We start from the raw sequence: 17,257 nt of genomic DNA, 5'->3' as shown, positions 1-17,257 counted from the left end.
GATTAACAGTGATGATGGCCATAATTAGTTATGCCTAACTTGGTGTCTGAGGGTAATACAATTTAAAAAACGAATTGAGAAATGTTCTTGTGGGCATAGGCAGACGTTGCAATTGGAGGATACATTGTATTCATATTTTATAACAGGGCTCTCCAATCCTGTTCCTGGAGCGCTAAAATCCTGTAGGTTTTCATTCCAACTCAAAACTAGCGCACCTGATTCAAATAATTAGTTGGTTTATAAGATGAATCAGGTTAGTTACAATAAGGGTTGGAGTGAAATTCTACAGGAGTGTAGTGCTCCAGAAACAGGGTTGGAGAGCCCTGTAATGATGGGCTGTCTATTCAATAGGCCACTCAATGTGTCAATGTCTCCACCTAGTGGTCAAATACACAAATGTAACCAGTAAGAGCCTACTGCCTATTCCCCCAGCAACTACAAATGTGGCAATTGTACCCAACGCCACTTCACCAAATGTATGTAAGGTTTTTAGAACCTCAGATCGGGTCATGACAAAAAACTATGTGATCTACGTGATTCGCTGCCCGTGGAGCTTATTTTACATATGAGAGACCTGAAGGGATTTACGCACATTGAATGTCTGAGCACTGAAGTGCCATTCAATGTGTTGACCCTAACAGCCCAGTGACCCTCCATTTAAAAAAAAGAGGACCCTCGCTTTGTGAGTTATTTTATTTTGGAATTAAACAAGTTAGCAAAAACAAACACGGTGGAGACGTTGACAAACACTGAAAGAAAGACATTCTGGATCCATTCCTAATACCCAGAGGTCTTAACCTACGGAAGGACTATAGTATGTTGTAGATACTTTAGTCCCCAGAGGTCAAATAAAATAAAATCTTATTGGTCACATATAAGATAATGGTATAGGAAACCTACAAAATAATAGCAAGAACCCCCTCTGCAGTTTAGAAAATGCTGTCATAATGCTGTGCTGATAAACATTTACAATACATGTTTAACTTGTTGTTATGTTTAACTTGTTGTTATATGTTTAGCAGATGTTATTGCGGGTGTAGCGAAATGCTTGTGCTTCTAGCTCCGACAGTGCAGTAAAATCTAACAGTTTCACAACATATACCCAAAATACATGTACATCTAAGTAAGGAATGGATTAAGAATATATATACATGAACTCAGCAAAAAAAAGAAACGTCCCTTTTTCAGGAACCTAGTTTTTCAAAGATAATTCGTAAAAATCCCAAAACTTCACAGATCTTCATTGTAAATGGTTTAAACACTGTTTCCCAAGCGTGTTCAATGAACCGTAAACAATTAATGAACATGCACCTGTGGAACAGTCGTTAAGACACTAACTGCTTACAGACTAAGGTAACACAATTAAGGTCACAGTTATGAAAACCTAGGACACCAAAGAGGCCTTCCTACTGACTCTGAAAAACACCAAAAGAAAGATGCCCAGGGTCCCTACTCATCTGCGTGAACGTGCCTTCGGCATGCTGCAAGGAGGCATGAGGACTGCAGATGTGGCCAGGGCAATAAATTGCAATGTCCGTACTGTGAGACGCCTAAGACAGCGCTACAGGGAGACAGGATGGACAGCTGATCGTCCTCGCAGTGGCATACCACCTGTAACAACACCTGCACAGGATCGATACATCCGAACATCACACCTGCCGGACAGGTACAGGATGGCAACAACAACTGCCCGAGTTACACCAGGAACGCACAGTCCCTCCATCAGTGCTCAGATTGTCCTCAATAAGCTGAGAGAGGCTGGACTGAGGGCTTGTAGGCCTGTTGTAAGGCAGGTCCTCACCAGACATCGGCAGGCGACGGCCCATGATGCACTGGTGTAACTCTGTAAGCTAACAGAGCCCTGTATGGATCCTTGTTCTTTTTCATCAGTCCCTTGACTGTTTTCACAGCTCTCTCTGCCTCACCATTACTCTGTGCATGGTAGGGGCTACTGGTCACATGTGTGAAGCCATATTCTGCGGCAAAAGCAGAAAAGGAGCTTGCAGAGAACTGGGGAGCATTATCTGTAACCAGGACCTCAGCGACCCCTTGCCTGGAAAAAATGGACTTTAATCCATTGATAACACCAGCTGATGTGGTTATGGGTGCCTTTGCTATTTCAATGTATCTTGAGTAGTAATCTACCACTAGCAGATAAGTGTCATTTTTTCAATAGAACATATCTGCCCCTACCTTTTGCCATGGCTGTTTTGGCAGCTCCGTTGCCATCATTGGCTCCGGATGACAAGGTTGACATTTTGTACAGACCTCACACTGGGCCACCAGCTTGGCAATCTGAGTACTCAGACCAAGCCACCAGTCTGCATTTGTTGAGCCCTCAGTCTGCATTTGGTTATCCCCATGTGTCCATCATGCACTCTGTCTTGCATTTCTGGTTGTAGAGTCTCTGGGATAACTATCCGCTGCCCTTTCATGAGAAGGTCTCCATTACAGTGGAAGTCACTTTGGTGCACCCAATAGGTCTTCAGCAGCCGAGGCAGTTTCTCCTGCCTGGACCATCCCTTTATGCACTGCTGCACTATCTGTCGGCAGATGGGGTCTCGTTGTTGCTCCTCTGCAATCTGTTGCAGTTTGGTCTGAGATGCAGGTAGGCTGTCCCTTATTGCATTAATGGACACCTGTACCTCACCCTCTAGACATTGCTCCTCCTCTGATAATGGTCGCTGTATTGGGGCCCTGGAGAGTGTGTCTGTGTAACGGCTGTCTTCGTCGTCAGATGAAACAGATAAGTCATCGTCCGAAAAGGTGGACCAATACGCAGCGGAGTGAGTGTTCATATTCAATATTTAATTAATAGAAACACTTTAAACAAAACACGAAAATGAACGACAGCCTACAGTTCTGCTAGGTACAAAACTAAACAGAAACAATTACCCACAAAACCCAAAGGAAAAACATGCTCCTTATGTGTGACTCCCAATCAGCAGCAACGAGCTTCAGCTGTGCCTGATTGGGAGCCACACACACGGCCCAAAACAAAGAAATACCAAAACATAGAAAAAGGAACATAGAACGCCCACCCAATGTAACACCCTGGCCTAACCAAAATAAAGAACAAAAAACCCCTCTCTATGGCCAGGGCGTTACAGTCTGCTATGATCAGTGCCTTCCCTGGCACATACACCATCTTATAGGTGAACCTCAGTAATCTGAGGCGGAAGCGTAGAACTCTGGGAGGCAAGTCGTCCAGTGCTTTTGTCCCTAACAGAGCCAACAGTGGTTTGTGGTCAGTCTCTGCTGTAAACTGCAGGCCAATAAGGTATTGGCTGAGCCTTTCACATGCCCATGTGATAGCCAACGCCTCCTTCTCTACTTGAGCATACCTTTGCTCTGTGTCGGATAAGCTTCGGGAGATGTATGCTATTGGACACCACTCCATGTTGTCCTGCATCTGTGTGAGAACCGCCCCTAGCCCAAAGGATGATGCATATGCTGATACCTTTGTCTTAGTGTTGGGACGGTACTGGGCCAGCACTCTCTGTGAGGCCAGGTCTCCTTTGATTTTGTCAAACGCTACCTGTTGCATTTGACCCCATGACCAGTCATTCTCTTTGGCTAGTAAGTCTCTCAGCGGTTTGGTTGTATCTGAGAACTGTGGGAGGAATTTACCCACATATGTGGCCTTACCTAAGAAGGTCCTGACTTCAGCCACATTCTGGGGTCTGGGCATATCTGTGATGGCGCTGATCTTCTCCGGGTCCGGCTCTATTCCAGCTGCACTGATTTTGTGTCCCAAGAACAAGACCTCTGACTGTGCAAAAGTGCATTTTTCATTGAGTGTCAGGCCAGTCTCCTGGAGTCGGGTCAGAACTGCCGTGAGCCTTACATCATGTTCTGCTCTGTCCCTTCCGCACACGAGCACATCGTCCGCGTGGAATATGATGCCACTCAGCCCATCCAACAGCTGGGACATGCGTCTTTGGAAATGCTCAGGACCGGAAGCGATTCCAAATGACAAAACATTAAAACAGTAACGGCCAAACAGTGTTATAAACGTTGTGAGCGCCCTACTCTCTGATGAAAGCGGTATCTGCCAGAAACCTGAGCGGGCATCCAGCTTTGTGAAAACTTGTGAGCCATCCAACTGAGCCAGTGACTGCTCCACTGATGGTAAGATGTGTCTCTCTCTGCAGAGTGCCTCATTCAAGTTAGTCATGTCCATACAGATCCTTATGTCCCCATTGGCTTTTGGGACCACTACCATCCCTGCACACCAGTCTGTGGGACTCTCTATTTTAGACACTGCCCCAATTTCTTCCATCCTCCCCAACTCTTCCTTTACTCTGGCCAATACAGGGATAGGCACACGGCGGGGGGTGGTAAGAGCATAGGGGACAGCATCAGGCGGATTTTGTAGTCACCTTCTATCCTTCCTAGACCAGAAAACACTTTTGGAAATTTCTTTTTGAAAACCGCACCTGGGTCCTCCAGTTCGCTCACTCTCTCAATGAGTTGCAATGCTTCAATTGCTGTCAGCCCCAGCAACGGTCTGGCTAGAGAGTCAATGACGAAGACAGGCTGGATGGCACTTTTGTCTTTACTCTCCAGTTTAATCATCAACTGCCCTACCACTGGTAAAATCTTATTACTGGGCCCGTACAGTTTTTTGTTTGTAGAGAGCAAAGGGCCATCTCTGCTATAGCTATACAGCCTAGTTGGTATTGCTGTCACTGCTGCCCCTGTGTCTAGTTTAAATGACACAACCTCCCCAATGAGTTTAATGTCTGAATGCCAGCCAGCATTGTTTTCCTTTACTTCTCCCAGAAAGATGCTGTCTTGCTGTACCTCCTTTGAGACCTCATGCATTTGCTTTAATCGACAGACAGCTGAAAAGTGGCCTCTCCTGTGACATCTCCTGCATTCCGCATCCTTTGCTGGGCAATCTTTCCATCTGTGGAAAGGGGATTTCCCACACTTGTGACAAACACTTGAACTAGCTACTGGTGCTGTCTGTGAATGTTTTCTCCACGTCTGTTCTGTGTTCCCCTCCGTTTTTTTTTAGCTCGGTATGAAAATGCATTTATTTCCTCACTTTCTTCGCTCTGCAAGGAGCTGCTGTCGCACAGTATCATCTGCTGTCTTTTTACTGTCTCACTCTGCCTAACCTGGTTTACAGCTTTGGACAAGGTAAGCTGGGAATCCAACTGTAACTTTTCAGAAAGTGATATATTCCTTATTCCCACTACAATCCGATCTCGGATCAGCTCTTCCCTGAGCGCGCCAAACTGACAATGTTCTGCTAGTTTGTGAACAGCTGTGATAAAACTGTCGGTGGTTTCCCCCTGCTCCTGTTTGCGCATATTAAACCTAGCTCTCTCAAATATAATGTTGTGTCTCCCTAGAAAATGCGTTTCAAAACAGTCTTTAACAGCCTTATAGTTAAGTTTCTCTTCCTCAGTCAACGTTGAAGCATTTAATATATCCTCGGCTTCATCACCCATAGAGTAGATCAGTGTATTAACTTGAAATGCCTCATCTTTCACGTTTAAGCCTGATGCTACCCTGTACCTTTCAAAGCGCCTGATCCATTTCGGCCAGTTTTGAATGTCCATACAAACAAAATTCTCCAGGGGACTAATGCGAAATCCGTCAGCACTAGCCACTGGCCTGTCCGTGTTTGCGCCAGAGCCCATTGAACTTGGAGTCGCAAACCCTGATATCCCGCCAGTTACTTCCTCGTGCAACGTTGCTTAGCAGTAACTTAGTCCTTGCTCGTTAGCTAGCAAAACAATGACATGCACTGTTTTATCTCCAACACTGTGCCCTCCCTGCTTTGAAACAGCCTGAATGTATGATTTACTTGGTACGTCCTTCAGGTTTTTGTGAATTTTAAAACCACTTCTGACACCATGTAGTATGATCTAAAATAAGGACGCACAACCACGAGGTTCTAGCTCCAGCCCGTTTTATTAACCTGACCCTCGCATGTCATACATAGGTACGGATACCCCCAAGGGACATCCTACTACAGACTCAGTATCATTTCGGCATTAATGAGTACTATGACCTTGTAAGATTCAACTCAATATTAGGAAGGTGTTCTTAAAGTTTTGTACAGTCAGTGTACTGCGGCGTCATTCTAGCGTTTCACATTCTGCATCAGCGATCAGAAAAGAGGCTGCAGTTCTGTTAACGTACACCAGAGGAGGACATAGGACCACATATAATGACTCAAGATATACCTACGTTAAAGCAGTCACAGTTTGGCGCTAGTCAGACCACTGGTTTCAGTCCCACCCCAGAAAAAACGGATAGTTTCATATCTACTATTTCTAGTTATCAGAGTCATTCACCAGGGACACGTTCTAGTTCTGATACTCAGTTACAGGAAGTGATGTGTTGTTCCCTTTCTCCCCCAGGACACACCTGCTTCCTCTCCCCTCCTCCTCCCCTCCTCCTCTCCTTATTTATAGCTTCATGTAAATTTAGAGGTAATTTTATCACCTCTCAAAACTGTTTGGGGAGGGGGGGGTGGACTGAAACTGAGGGTGCGTCCCGAAAGGCATTCTATTCCCTTTATAGTGCACTCTTCTTAAGGGCCCATTTGGTTCTGGTCAACAGTAGTACACTACTAAGGAGGGAGACATTTGGGACACATGCTGAGAAACTCATCATTATGTTGTCCCTGTATAGAACTAGTATAGGATATTAAACTCCAGTTATGGTCTGATGGAGGTAGGAGATTAGATACCACATCATTATGTTGTCCCTGTATAGAACTAGTATAGGATATTAAACTCCAGTCATGGTCTGATGGAGGTAGGAGATTAGATACCACATCATTATGTTGTCCCTGTGTAGAACTAGTATAGGATATTAAACTCCAGTTATGGTTTGATGGAGGTAGGAGATTAGATACCACATCATTATGTTGGTCCTGTGTAGAACTAGTATAAGATATTAAACTCCAGTTATGGTTTGATGGAGGTAGGAGATTAGATATCACATTATTATGTTGGTCCTGTGTAGAACTAGTATAAGATATTAAACTCCAGTTATGGTTTGATGGAGGTAGGAGATTAGATATCACATCATTATGTTGGTCCTGTGTAGAACTAGTATAGGATATTAAACTCCAGTTATGGTTTGATGGAGGTAGGAGATTAGATATCACATTATTATGTTGGTCCTGTGAAGAACTAGTATAGGATATTAAACTCCAGTCATGGTTTGATGGAGGTAGGAGATTAGATACCACATCATTATGTTGGTCCTGTGTAGAACTAGTATAGGATATTAAACTCCAGTCATGGTTTGATGGAGGTAGGAGATTAGATACCACATCATTATGTTGGTCCTGTGTAGAACTAGTATAGGATATTAAACTCCAGTCATGGTTTGATGGAGGTAGAATATGAGTCAGTGATGAAGACAGGGCCTCATGTAGAGCAATGAGAATAGCTGGTGATTGGTTAACTTCAGAGGTCCCTCCCTCTAGTCCTCCCTGGCTTGGTGATAGGTTAACTGTAGAGGCCCCTCCCTCTAGTCCTCCCTGGCTTGGTGATAGGTTAACTGTAGAGGCCCCTCCCTCTGGTCCTCCCTGTCTGTCTCCTTATAGGTGGTTCCTGCAGCCTCTCCTCTCCTCACACTCCAACCCTGCTCATCTCTCAGCTGGACAGTAAGGGCCGTTCACACCACACACTGACAACATGCTGGGGACACTCTGCACTCTCATCACTGCTCTAACATGTAAGGAATTTTCTGTATGTTCAATCTGAATCCTAAAAATGCAATACCAGTTTAATATTAATTTATGATTTATTGTCTTAAATTGTGTGCTTAATTCCCACAGATGTCAGTTGCCAGAAAGCAGTGACACAGACACCTTCAGTACTGACTGTCAGTACAAAGGGGACTGCTACTTTTCACTGTGACATCACCAAAGATGAAAGTTATTAATGTATTCTGGTATAAACAGGTTCCAGGAGGAGCTCCTCAGTATGTGTTAAGGTTTCACCATACTGATGACTCTCCTGATCATTATGGATCTGGTTTGTCCTCTGATCGTTTCACATCTAAAGCCACGTCTGATAAGGATTATCAGTTTATAATCAGTAATGTGGAGGAGACAGATTCAGCAGTGTATTACTGTAAGACATGGGACGACTCTGTTAAAGAATACGTATCACAGTGATGTACACCATGACAAAAACCTTCTCACCAAACACACTCACTTCTGCTTTCAGATGTTCTGAATATAGACACTAACTGAATGTCAAGTCATCCTGAACCAGTGTGTCTGCAGTATGAGAACAGGCCATGCTTGTCTTTTACACAAAACCCTTCACACATTTAGTAGAATGTTGTCATTAACAATTACACCTAGTTGTCACAAACCATGAATGATAAAGGGATATTCCAGATGGTTCCGTCCTAACAGAAGACTCCATGTATCAGATAACCTCCATGATAGTCAGTCCCCTGGTTTACCTTAGAGACATATTACATCAACAGTCATTTAGTGATATACTGTTAGTTCAGAACCCCACCATCCAGATAATATTATTAGAATGTTATTATTATACATATTATGACATGCTGATTTAAACTAACAAACATAACTGAGAAGAAACAAAATATTGATCTTTACAATGCAACAAAACAAATCCAATATGTTTATGAAATAGTCTTCTCTAAATATTTCCATTTTCTATAGTTTAATAGTGACTCTAATTGAAATGTATGTCATAATGATGAAAATATAGGATACATCCAGTTATTATTTAGAAATCTGTCTGTTGGTCTTGTGAATACCCAGATACAGTACGTTTGAGAGTAGATAGTGATTGGTTAACTGTAGAGGCCCCTCCCTCTGGTCCTACCCTGGCTTGGTGATAGGTTAACTGTAGAGGCCCCTCCCTCTGGTCCTCCCTGTCTGTCTCCTTATAGGTGGGTTCTGCAGCCTCTCCTCTCCTCACACTCTAACCCTGCTCATCTCTCAGCTGGACAGTAAGGGCCGTTCACACCACACACTGACAACATGCTGGGGACACTCTGCACTCTCATCACTGCTCTAACATGTAAGGAGTCTGACTTCCTGGAGGTTTTACTTCCTGTTTTATTAATAATGAGTCTGTATGTTTCTCTATACTACATGTCATCTTCTTATTTCCCAGGTGTCAGTGGTGTGACTGTGGTGACACAGAAGCCTCCTGTTGTGACAGAGAGGAAAGGAGAGACGGCCACTATGGACTGTAACCTGGGGACTGTTGATAATAGAGATGGGCACTCTGGACTGTAACCTGGGGACTGTTGATAATAGAGACAGGCACTCTGACTGTTACCTGGGGACTGTTGGTAATAGAGACGGCCACACTGGACTGTAACCTGGGGACTGTTGATGATAGAGACAGACACTATGGATTGTTACCTGGGGATTGTTGATAATAGAGGCGGACACTCTGGACTGTAACCTGGGGACTGTTGATAATAGTGACAGCCACTCTGGACTGTAACCTGGGGACTGTTGATAATAGAGACGGCCACTATGGACTGTAACCTGGGGACTGTTGATAATAGACGGGCACTCTGGACTGTAACCTGGGAACTGTTGATAATAGTGACAGCCACTATGGACTGTAACCTGGGGACTGTTGATAATAGAGATGGCCACTATGGACTGTAACCTGGGGACTGTTGATAATAGAGATGGCCACTCTGGACTGTAACCTGGGGACTGTTAATAATAGAGACGGCCACTCTGGACTGTAACCTGGGGACTGTTGATAATAGAGACAGCCACTATGGACTGTAACCTGGGGACTGTTGATAATGGAGAAGGCCACTATGGACTGTAACCTGGGGACTGTTGATAAGAGACGGCCACACTGGACTGTAACCTGGGGACTGTTGATAATAGAGACGGACACTATGGACTGTTACCTGGGGACTGTTGATAATAGAGACCTCCATTATGGACTGTAATCTGGGGACTGTTGATAATAGACGGGCACTCTGGACTGTAACCTGGGGTCTGTTGATAATAGAGACGGCCACTATGGACTGTAACCTGGGGACTGTTGATAATAGAGACCTCCATTATGGACTGTAATCTGGGGACTGTTGATAATAGACGGGCACTCTGGACTGTAACCTGGGGTCTGTTGATAGTAGAGACGGCCACTATGGACTGTAACCTGGGGACTGTTGATAATAGATGGACACTCTGGACTGTAACCTGGGGACTGTTGATAATAGAGACAGACACTATGGACTGTAACCTGGGGACTGTTGATAATAGAGACGGACACTATGGACTGTAACCTGGGGACTGTTGATAATAGTGACGGACACTATGGACTGTAACCTGGGGACTGTTGATAATAGAGACGGACACTCTGGACTGTGACCTGGGGACTGTTGATAATAGATGGCCACTCTGGACTGTAACCTGGGGACTGTTGATAATAGAGACCACCATTATGGACTGTAACCTGTGGACTGTTGATAATAGAGACCACCATTATGGACTGTAACCTGGGGTCTGTTGAAAATAGAGACGGACACTCTGGACTGTAACCTGGGGACTATTGATAATAGAGACCACCATTATGGATTGTTACCTGGGGACTGTTGATAATAGAGACCACCATTATGGATTGTTACCTGGGGACTGTTGATAATAGAGACGGCCACTCTGGACTGTAACCTGGGGACTGTTGATAATAGAGACCACCACACTGGACTGTAACCTGGGGACTGTTGATAATAGAGACGGCCACTATGGACTGTAACCTGGGGACTGTTGATAATAGAGACGGACACTCTGGACTGTAACCTGGGGACTGTTGATAATAGAGAAGGACACTCTGGACTGTAACCTGGGGACTGTTAATAATAGAGACGGACACTATGGACTGTAACCTGGGGACTGTTGATAATAGAGACGGGCACTATGGACTGTAACCTGGGGACTGTTGATAATAGAGACGGACACTCTGGACTGTAACCTGGTGACTGTTGACAATAGAGACGGCCACTATGGACTGTTACCTGGGGACTGTTGATAATAGAGACGGCCACTATGGACTGTAACCTGGGGACTGTTAATAATATTGCTGGTTGGCATAAACAGGTTCCAGGAGAAGTCCCTGAGTACATGTTAATTAAGGTGGTACCACACTGGTTGGAGATCTGTAGAATATGGCTCTGGTTTCTCCTCTCCTAAATTCACATCTAATCATCAGTCTAAATCAGATTATCGTTTGATTATTAACAATGTGGAGGAGACAGACTCAGCAGTGTATTACTGTAAGACCTGGAACAGCTCTGTTTATGATTATGTATCACAGTGATATACACCATGACAAAAACCTCCTCACCAAATACACTCACTTCTGCTTTAAAAGAGGCAGAGGGGTGAACTCTAAGAAACAGCAGTTGAAGTTGATCAGTGATTATTATAACAATAGATACATGACACAATGGGAGATCTGGAAATGGAAGAACCATCCATCCCTACATGTCAACAAGATTATAAGAAGACATTGTCTGAAAGGAAAATGATGTTGTCTCTCTTGTTGTGATCATCATCATCATCATTACCATCATCATCATCATCAGGTCAAGACATCATCATAATATCATCATCATGATCATCATCAAGTCAACACTGCATCGTATGGATAGTGCTTTAACTTCAAAAGGACCAGACACCAACAGCAGAATATGATGCTATTCTATATACTGTTACTTCATAGAGAGAAACTCTAGAAAAGCCTGTGATGTTTATAGAGAGAGTGAAGCTCTGTCTGAATGGGATGGTTCAGTTCCTGCCCTCTCAGTAGAGAGAGTGAAGCTCTGTCTGAATGGGATGGTTCAGTTCCTGTCCTCTCAGTAGAGAGAGTGAAGCTCTGTCTGAATGGGATGGTTCAGTTCCTGTCTGTCCTCTCAGTAGTGAGAGTGAAGCTCTGTCTGAATGGGATGTTTCAGTTCCTGTCCTCTCAGTAGAGAGAGTGAAGCTCTGTCTGAATGGGATGTTTCAGTTCCTGTCCTCTCAGTAGAGAGAGTGAAGCTCTGTATGAATGGAATGGTTCAGTTCCTGTCCTCTCAGTAGAGAGAGTGAAGCTCTGTCTGAATGGGATGGTTCAGTTCTTGTCCTCTCAGTAGAGAGAGTGAAGCTCTGTCTGAATGGGATGGTTCAGTTCCTGTCCTCTCAGTAGAGAGAGTGAAGCTCTGTATGAATGGAATGGTTCAGTTCCTGTCCTCTCAGTAGAGAGAGTGAAGCTCTGTCTGAATGGGATGGTTCAGTTCTTGTCCTCTCAGTAGAGAGAGTGAAGCTCTGTCTGAATGGGATGGTTCAGTTCCTGTCCTCTCAGTAGAGAGAGTGAAGCTCTGTCTGAATGGGATGTTTCAGTTCCTGTCCTCTCAGTAGAGAGAGTGAGGAGGTTTTTGTACGGCTGTGTATACAAACTGAATCACTGTGGTATTCGGACAAGGAACCAAGCTCATTGTCAGTAGTAAGTACCCTTTCTTTTAACCTTAATTTTTTGAATTCAAGTTTTTTTTTTAATACATAATAGTTAATAGAATTAAATATTTAACGTTATATTCTTATTTCATATTTATTTTGTGTAAATAACCTACTTTGTGGACCGATTATCAAGTGTCATGGACACATTGTGACATCTTCATATCCTACAGTATATCTGTAGTTGTTGATTTCACATTTAAACTTAATAAACGTATTGCACTATTTCAACATGAAGGTTACTGCTGTCACTTGACAACACTACTCATTTATAATGTCTAAACAATAATAATCTATTTACTTAGAGGTAGATTTGAATGTGAATGCTTCATAAAGTTGTATCAACCTTTATAATGTTGGTCCCACATTATATTAAATAATGATAAAACCATATATATGGTAGTTACACACAATGTTACTACAGGATTCATTACATTGTTGGCTACTACATTACAGTTCTCTGTTTGCTGGGTGACTAGTAGTAGGATATATGTTTGATTGTATCCCTCATTTAGCACATCTGACTACTTGATTATGTTTAAACGTAGAGATCTGAACTCATTATCCACTTGTACAGAAATCTGCTTCACCTCTGAAAAGTCACATATGGAGAGTTACTTAGAAGGTTTTAAAATGAGACCAGGTACAAACAGAGATTTGTGAGTAACATGGAACAATATAATTACATGGTTTTAGTGCCTTTTCATTTTATGAGCCCAACATGTTAATTGTTTGTAGCCTTTGAGAAAACGTTATATTTTTATTCTACAGTATAATCACACAACCCTGTTTCATTCTACTAACATATCGAATGATTTTGTGTAATATTTATTCTGCTCATTCCATTGGTCCAGACTCTACCCTCCCTCCGCCTGTCTTGACCATCCTCCCTCCGTCCAGCGATGAGTTGAAGTCCAACAAAGTCACCCTGGTGTGTCTGGCCAGTCAGATGGCCATGGGCTACGCCGATGTCAGCTGGACCGCTGGCGGGAATCCGGTCACCGGCGTCATCGCTACGAGTGGGCCGGTGCCGCAAGCCGACAAGACGTTCCAACTCAGTAGTTGTCTGACCGTTGACACGTCAGAATGGAACCAGGACAAAGTGTTCTCATGTAAAGTCACCGTGGGCTCCAAGTTCGCTGAGAAAGGCATCAAGAAGTCTGAATGCAGCCTTGAGTAGCCTGAGAATCATTGTAATGTCAATTTGATATTCTACATCACTTTTCAAGATATTGTTAACGCATTAGAAGTTTAACCTACATATATACATTATGTTCCATTAAAGAGAGAAATATCCACTAATACTGATATCGTAGGCTATATGATAAGTATACTTTTTATATTTGAAATTGGTTGATTTGCAGATGTATAATAGAGGAATAGTTAGAGCTTTGTTGTATTGTGGATATTCTATAAAGAGCATTATAAAGAACAAGTGTTTGTATTTGATCATGTTGATGAGCATCAGTGTTAGCAGCACTAAATGAGGGTGAATTTAACTGAACTCAAATAGAGCAGCCTGCTCTCTGACTTTAGACCAGCTACAGAAATAGTTGATCCAGATATCCAGGATGTAGAGCAGGTTTACTGTAATGTTAATGAATAACCAGAGATGGACCAGAGGTTTAGTTTAAATTAAAACTTCACATTGTTGAGAACCTTCATTAGTGTGATATGATTGTTTTATAAACTGGGTTGTTCGAGCCCTGAATGCTGATTGGCTGACAGCCGTGGTATACTGTATCAGACCGAATACCAGAACATTTATTTGTACTGCTTTAATTACGTTGGTAACCCGTTTATAATCCCATTAAGGCACCTCGGGGGTTTGTGGTATATGGCCAATATACTACGGCTAAGGGCTGAAGCCAGGCACTCCACATTGCGTTTTGCTTTAGAACAGCCCTTAGCCGTGGTATATTGGCCATATACCACACCCCCTCAGGACCTTATTGCTTAATTATAATATAATTCTGAAATACCTATTTAATTATCATCCATATCTATCTAAAGAGAACTGTTGATATGTAAAGAAAGCATGTGATTGGGGATCACATTATTTCCTGTACAATATTTGCTTGTACTATTTCACTGTATGATGAATTAAAACAACAGTACAATGACATGCTATGTTCAATATATTCATATTTTATCGTTACAATATTCAATAGTGTTATAAACTTGCATCTAACTACGATGTACAATAACATTTGAGTCATTAATATTTTGCCAGCAGGTGGAAAGAGAAGAGAGAAACATATTGTAATATGCTTCCACCTTGTGGCTCAAACAGTTGTAATATGCTTCCACATTGTGGCTCAAACAGTTGTAATATGCTTCCACCTTGTGGCTCAAACAGTTGTAATATGCATCCACCTTGTGGCTCAAACAGTTGTAATATGCTTCCACGTTGTAGCCCAAACAGTTGTAATATGCTTCCACCTTGTGGCTCAAACAGTTGTAATATGATTCCACCTTGTGGCTCAAACAGTTGTAATATGCATCCACCTTGTGTCTCAAAGAGATGTATTTCAACAGTATATACTGAGTGCACAAATCATTATGATCACCTGCCCTTTCCATGCCATAGACTGACCAGGTGAATCCAGGTGAAAGCTATGATCTCTTATTGATGTCACCTGTTAAATCAACTTCAATCAGTGTAGATGAAGGGAAGGAGACAGGTTAAAGACGGATTTTCAAGCCTTGAGATAATTGAGGCATGGATTGTTCATGAGTATATTTGCCAGCAGGGAGAAAGAGGAAAGAGTTGTATTTCAACAGTATATTTGTAAAGTAGTCCTGTATTACCTTACTCTGTATTTTCAGTATTTACTAGGGGTGAAACGGTACGTGTATTCGTATTGAACCGTTCGGTACAGGGTCCACGGTGCACGGGGTTCGGTACGCACTGTGAACCGAACAATACATTAATCATATATTACAGCTACGAATATATATATATATATATATTTATATATTTCGTAGTAAAAAATATATTATTGCATAAACCAATGGCGTATAAATTAATGTGGGAAAAATACCCACATAGCAATAAAGTTGTCTTAAAAAAAAATGTATTTTGTCTCGTAGCTGATTAGTTATTTCACTCCAGCAAGAACAGAGCTGAGAGATCGTCGTAGCAGCAATTAGCTTATGAAGGAATTAGCAGTTAGCGAAATGCAAAGGAGCAACATGGCAAGCATTGGCGAGCCAGGGCACCGATATGTGGCTGACTCCGGTAGGGCTAAAGAAATCAACGCAGCGATAGCAAAATTCATAGCGGCAGATGGTTGAGAGATACCTTGAGCAGAAAGCTGCAGTGCATTTTACACTGACTGATCAAGCTGTGAGGAAGAACGTCAAAGATATTGTGACTTTGTCTGAAAATGACATAAGACTAGCAGAGGTGCAAACCTCTCAAAACAGTCACAACACTGACATGCACTGAGAACATTCCATCAGTTTCCATGGTCCTGCCTATGAAAACAATGATCCTGAAATCAATGGTGGCATCTGATGAAGATGAACCCGCAGTAAGGGATGTCAAGACTAATATCAGAGTTAACCTGGAGCCTAGATAAGCTGACCCTGGTGTCCAAGACTTCTTACACAAGAGCACTGCTTTGGACCCTGGTTCAAGTCCCTGCTGCACCTGGATGCTGCTGCTCGTCTGAGAGTCTACAATGAACTCACAGCAGAGATTGTGACCAATATACAACAGGTATTGTATTTATTTTAATGTGACATTTATTATTTTATTATTTAGTGATTTAGCAATTGTCATAATAGTGTCTGATATACATTTCTAACAACAAATAATTTTTTTTAAAGCCACTTCAGAGAGAGTAATTTTAATCTAATTTGGTTCTGCAGGGTCAAGCCACAGATGCCACAGGAGCCAACCCCTCTCCAGAGACGGCAGACGACAGGGGTTCTCCTCCAGAAAAGAAGTCTGCCATGGCTGAGCTTTTTGGGGAGTTGTTCACGACCCAGGAGCAGGGAACCAAGTCAAAGGTCAAGGTCATAGAGGACGAGGTGACCTCATACAGGGGAGTGGACTGTATTCCCCTGGATGCTGATCCACTTACATGGTGGAAGACCAAAGAGTTAATATACCCTCATGTTGCCATGTTAGCAAGGCGCTACCTGGCTGTGCCTGGGACCTCTGTCCCTAGCGAGAGGGTATTCTCCACAGCGGCTGACATTGTCACAGCAAGCCGATCTGTGCTCACTGCAGATCATGTGGATAGACTGATCTTCTTAATGAAAATCTGATAATGTTTTTATTATTTAAGTAACCAGTCTCAAGTGGTCCTATTTTGTTTAAGGTACTGCTATGTGACTTAATTTTGAAATATGCTGCTGGACTACACACTCTTGTTGAAGTTCTGTTTTAAATGACTATTTTATTTCATGTTACAAGGCAGGACCTGCTGTTTTTTGTTGTCCCTTAGTTTCCATATGCTCCTGGGAATTCAAGCTACCCATGTTTACTATTATAATAAATGGAAAATCTAAATACAAAGTACATATTTCTCAGGCATTTATTTTGTCGATGTTTTGAAACCGTACTAAACCGTGACACCACTGTACCGTATCGTACCGAACTGTGAGTTTTGTGAACCGTTTCACCCCTAGTATTTACAGATACTATACACAGACATATTGTGTATAGATACACTTATTATAGTATGAGATGATGAATCCAATGATAAGAACATTTCTAGACAACATTATGTCCATCATACATCAACACAAATCATC

At 42.6% G+C, this 17,257-nt stretch overlaps 3 protein-coding genes across 3 annotated transcripts in view; 1 reads left to right on the top strand and 2 right to left on the bottom strand.

Annotated features, from left to right (window-relative positions):
* Positions 1-14,615, top strand: part of LOC106606374 (immunoglobulin lambda-1 light chain) — a 108,458-nt gene extending 93,843 nt beyond the window's left edge. The window contains exons 3-4 of the mRNA XM_014202524.2: positions 12,446-12,479; positions 13,345-14,615. Coding sequence (XP_014057999.2) covers positions 12,446-12,479; positions 13,345-13,670 — 360 coding nt within the window. The 3' untranslated portion in view covers positions 13,671-14,615. The remainder of the gene's footprint in view (positions 1-12,445; positions 12,480-13,344) is intronic.
* The window catches only part of LOC106606263 (immunoglobulin lambda-1 light chain), a 147,299-nt gene that overhangs the window by 72,993 nt on the left and 57,049 nt on the right, over positions 1-17,257 (bottom strand). The window lies entirely within an intron of this gene.
* The window catches only part of LOC106606373 (Ig lambda chain C region), a 142,692-nt gene that overhangs the window by 80,414 nt on the left and 45,021 nt on the right, over positions 1-17,257 (bottom strand). The gene's annotated exons all lie outside the window — the stretch shown is intronic.

The sequence above is a fragment of the Salmo salar genome, chromosome ssa06, assembly GCF_905237065.1.
Source record: "Salmo salar chromosome ssa06, Ssal_v3.1, whole genome shotgun sequence".
In the NCBI taxonomy this organism is placed as follows: Eukaryota; Metazoa; Chordata; class Actinopteri; order Salmoniformes; family Salmonidae; genus Salmo; species Salmo salar.
Note: the sequence above shows the minus strand (reverse complement) of the source record. Positions and strands in the feature narration are given on the sequence as shown.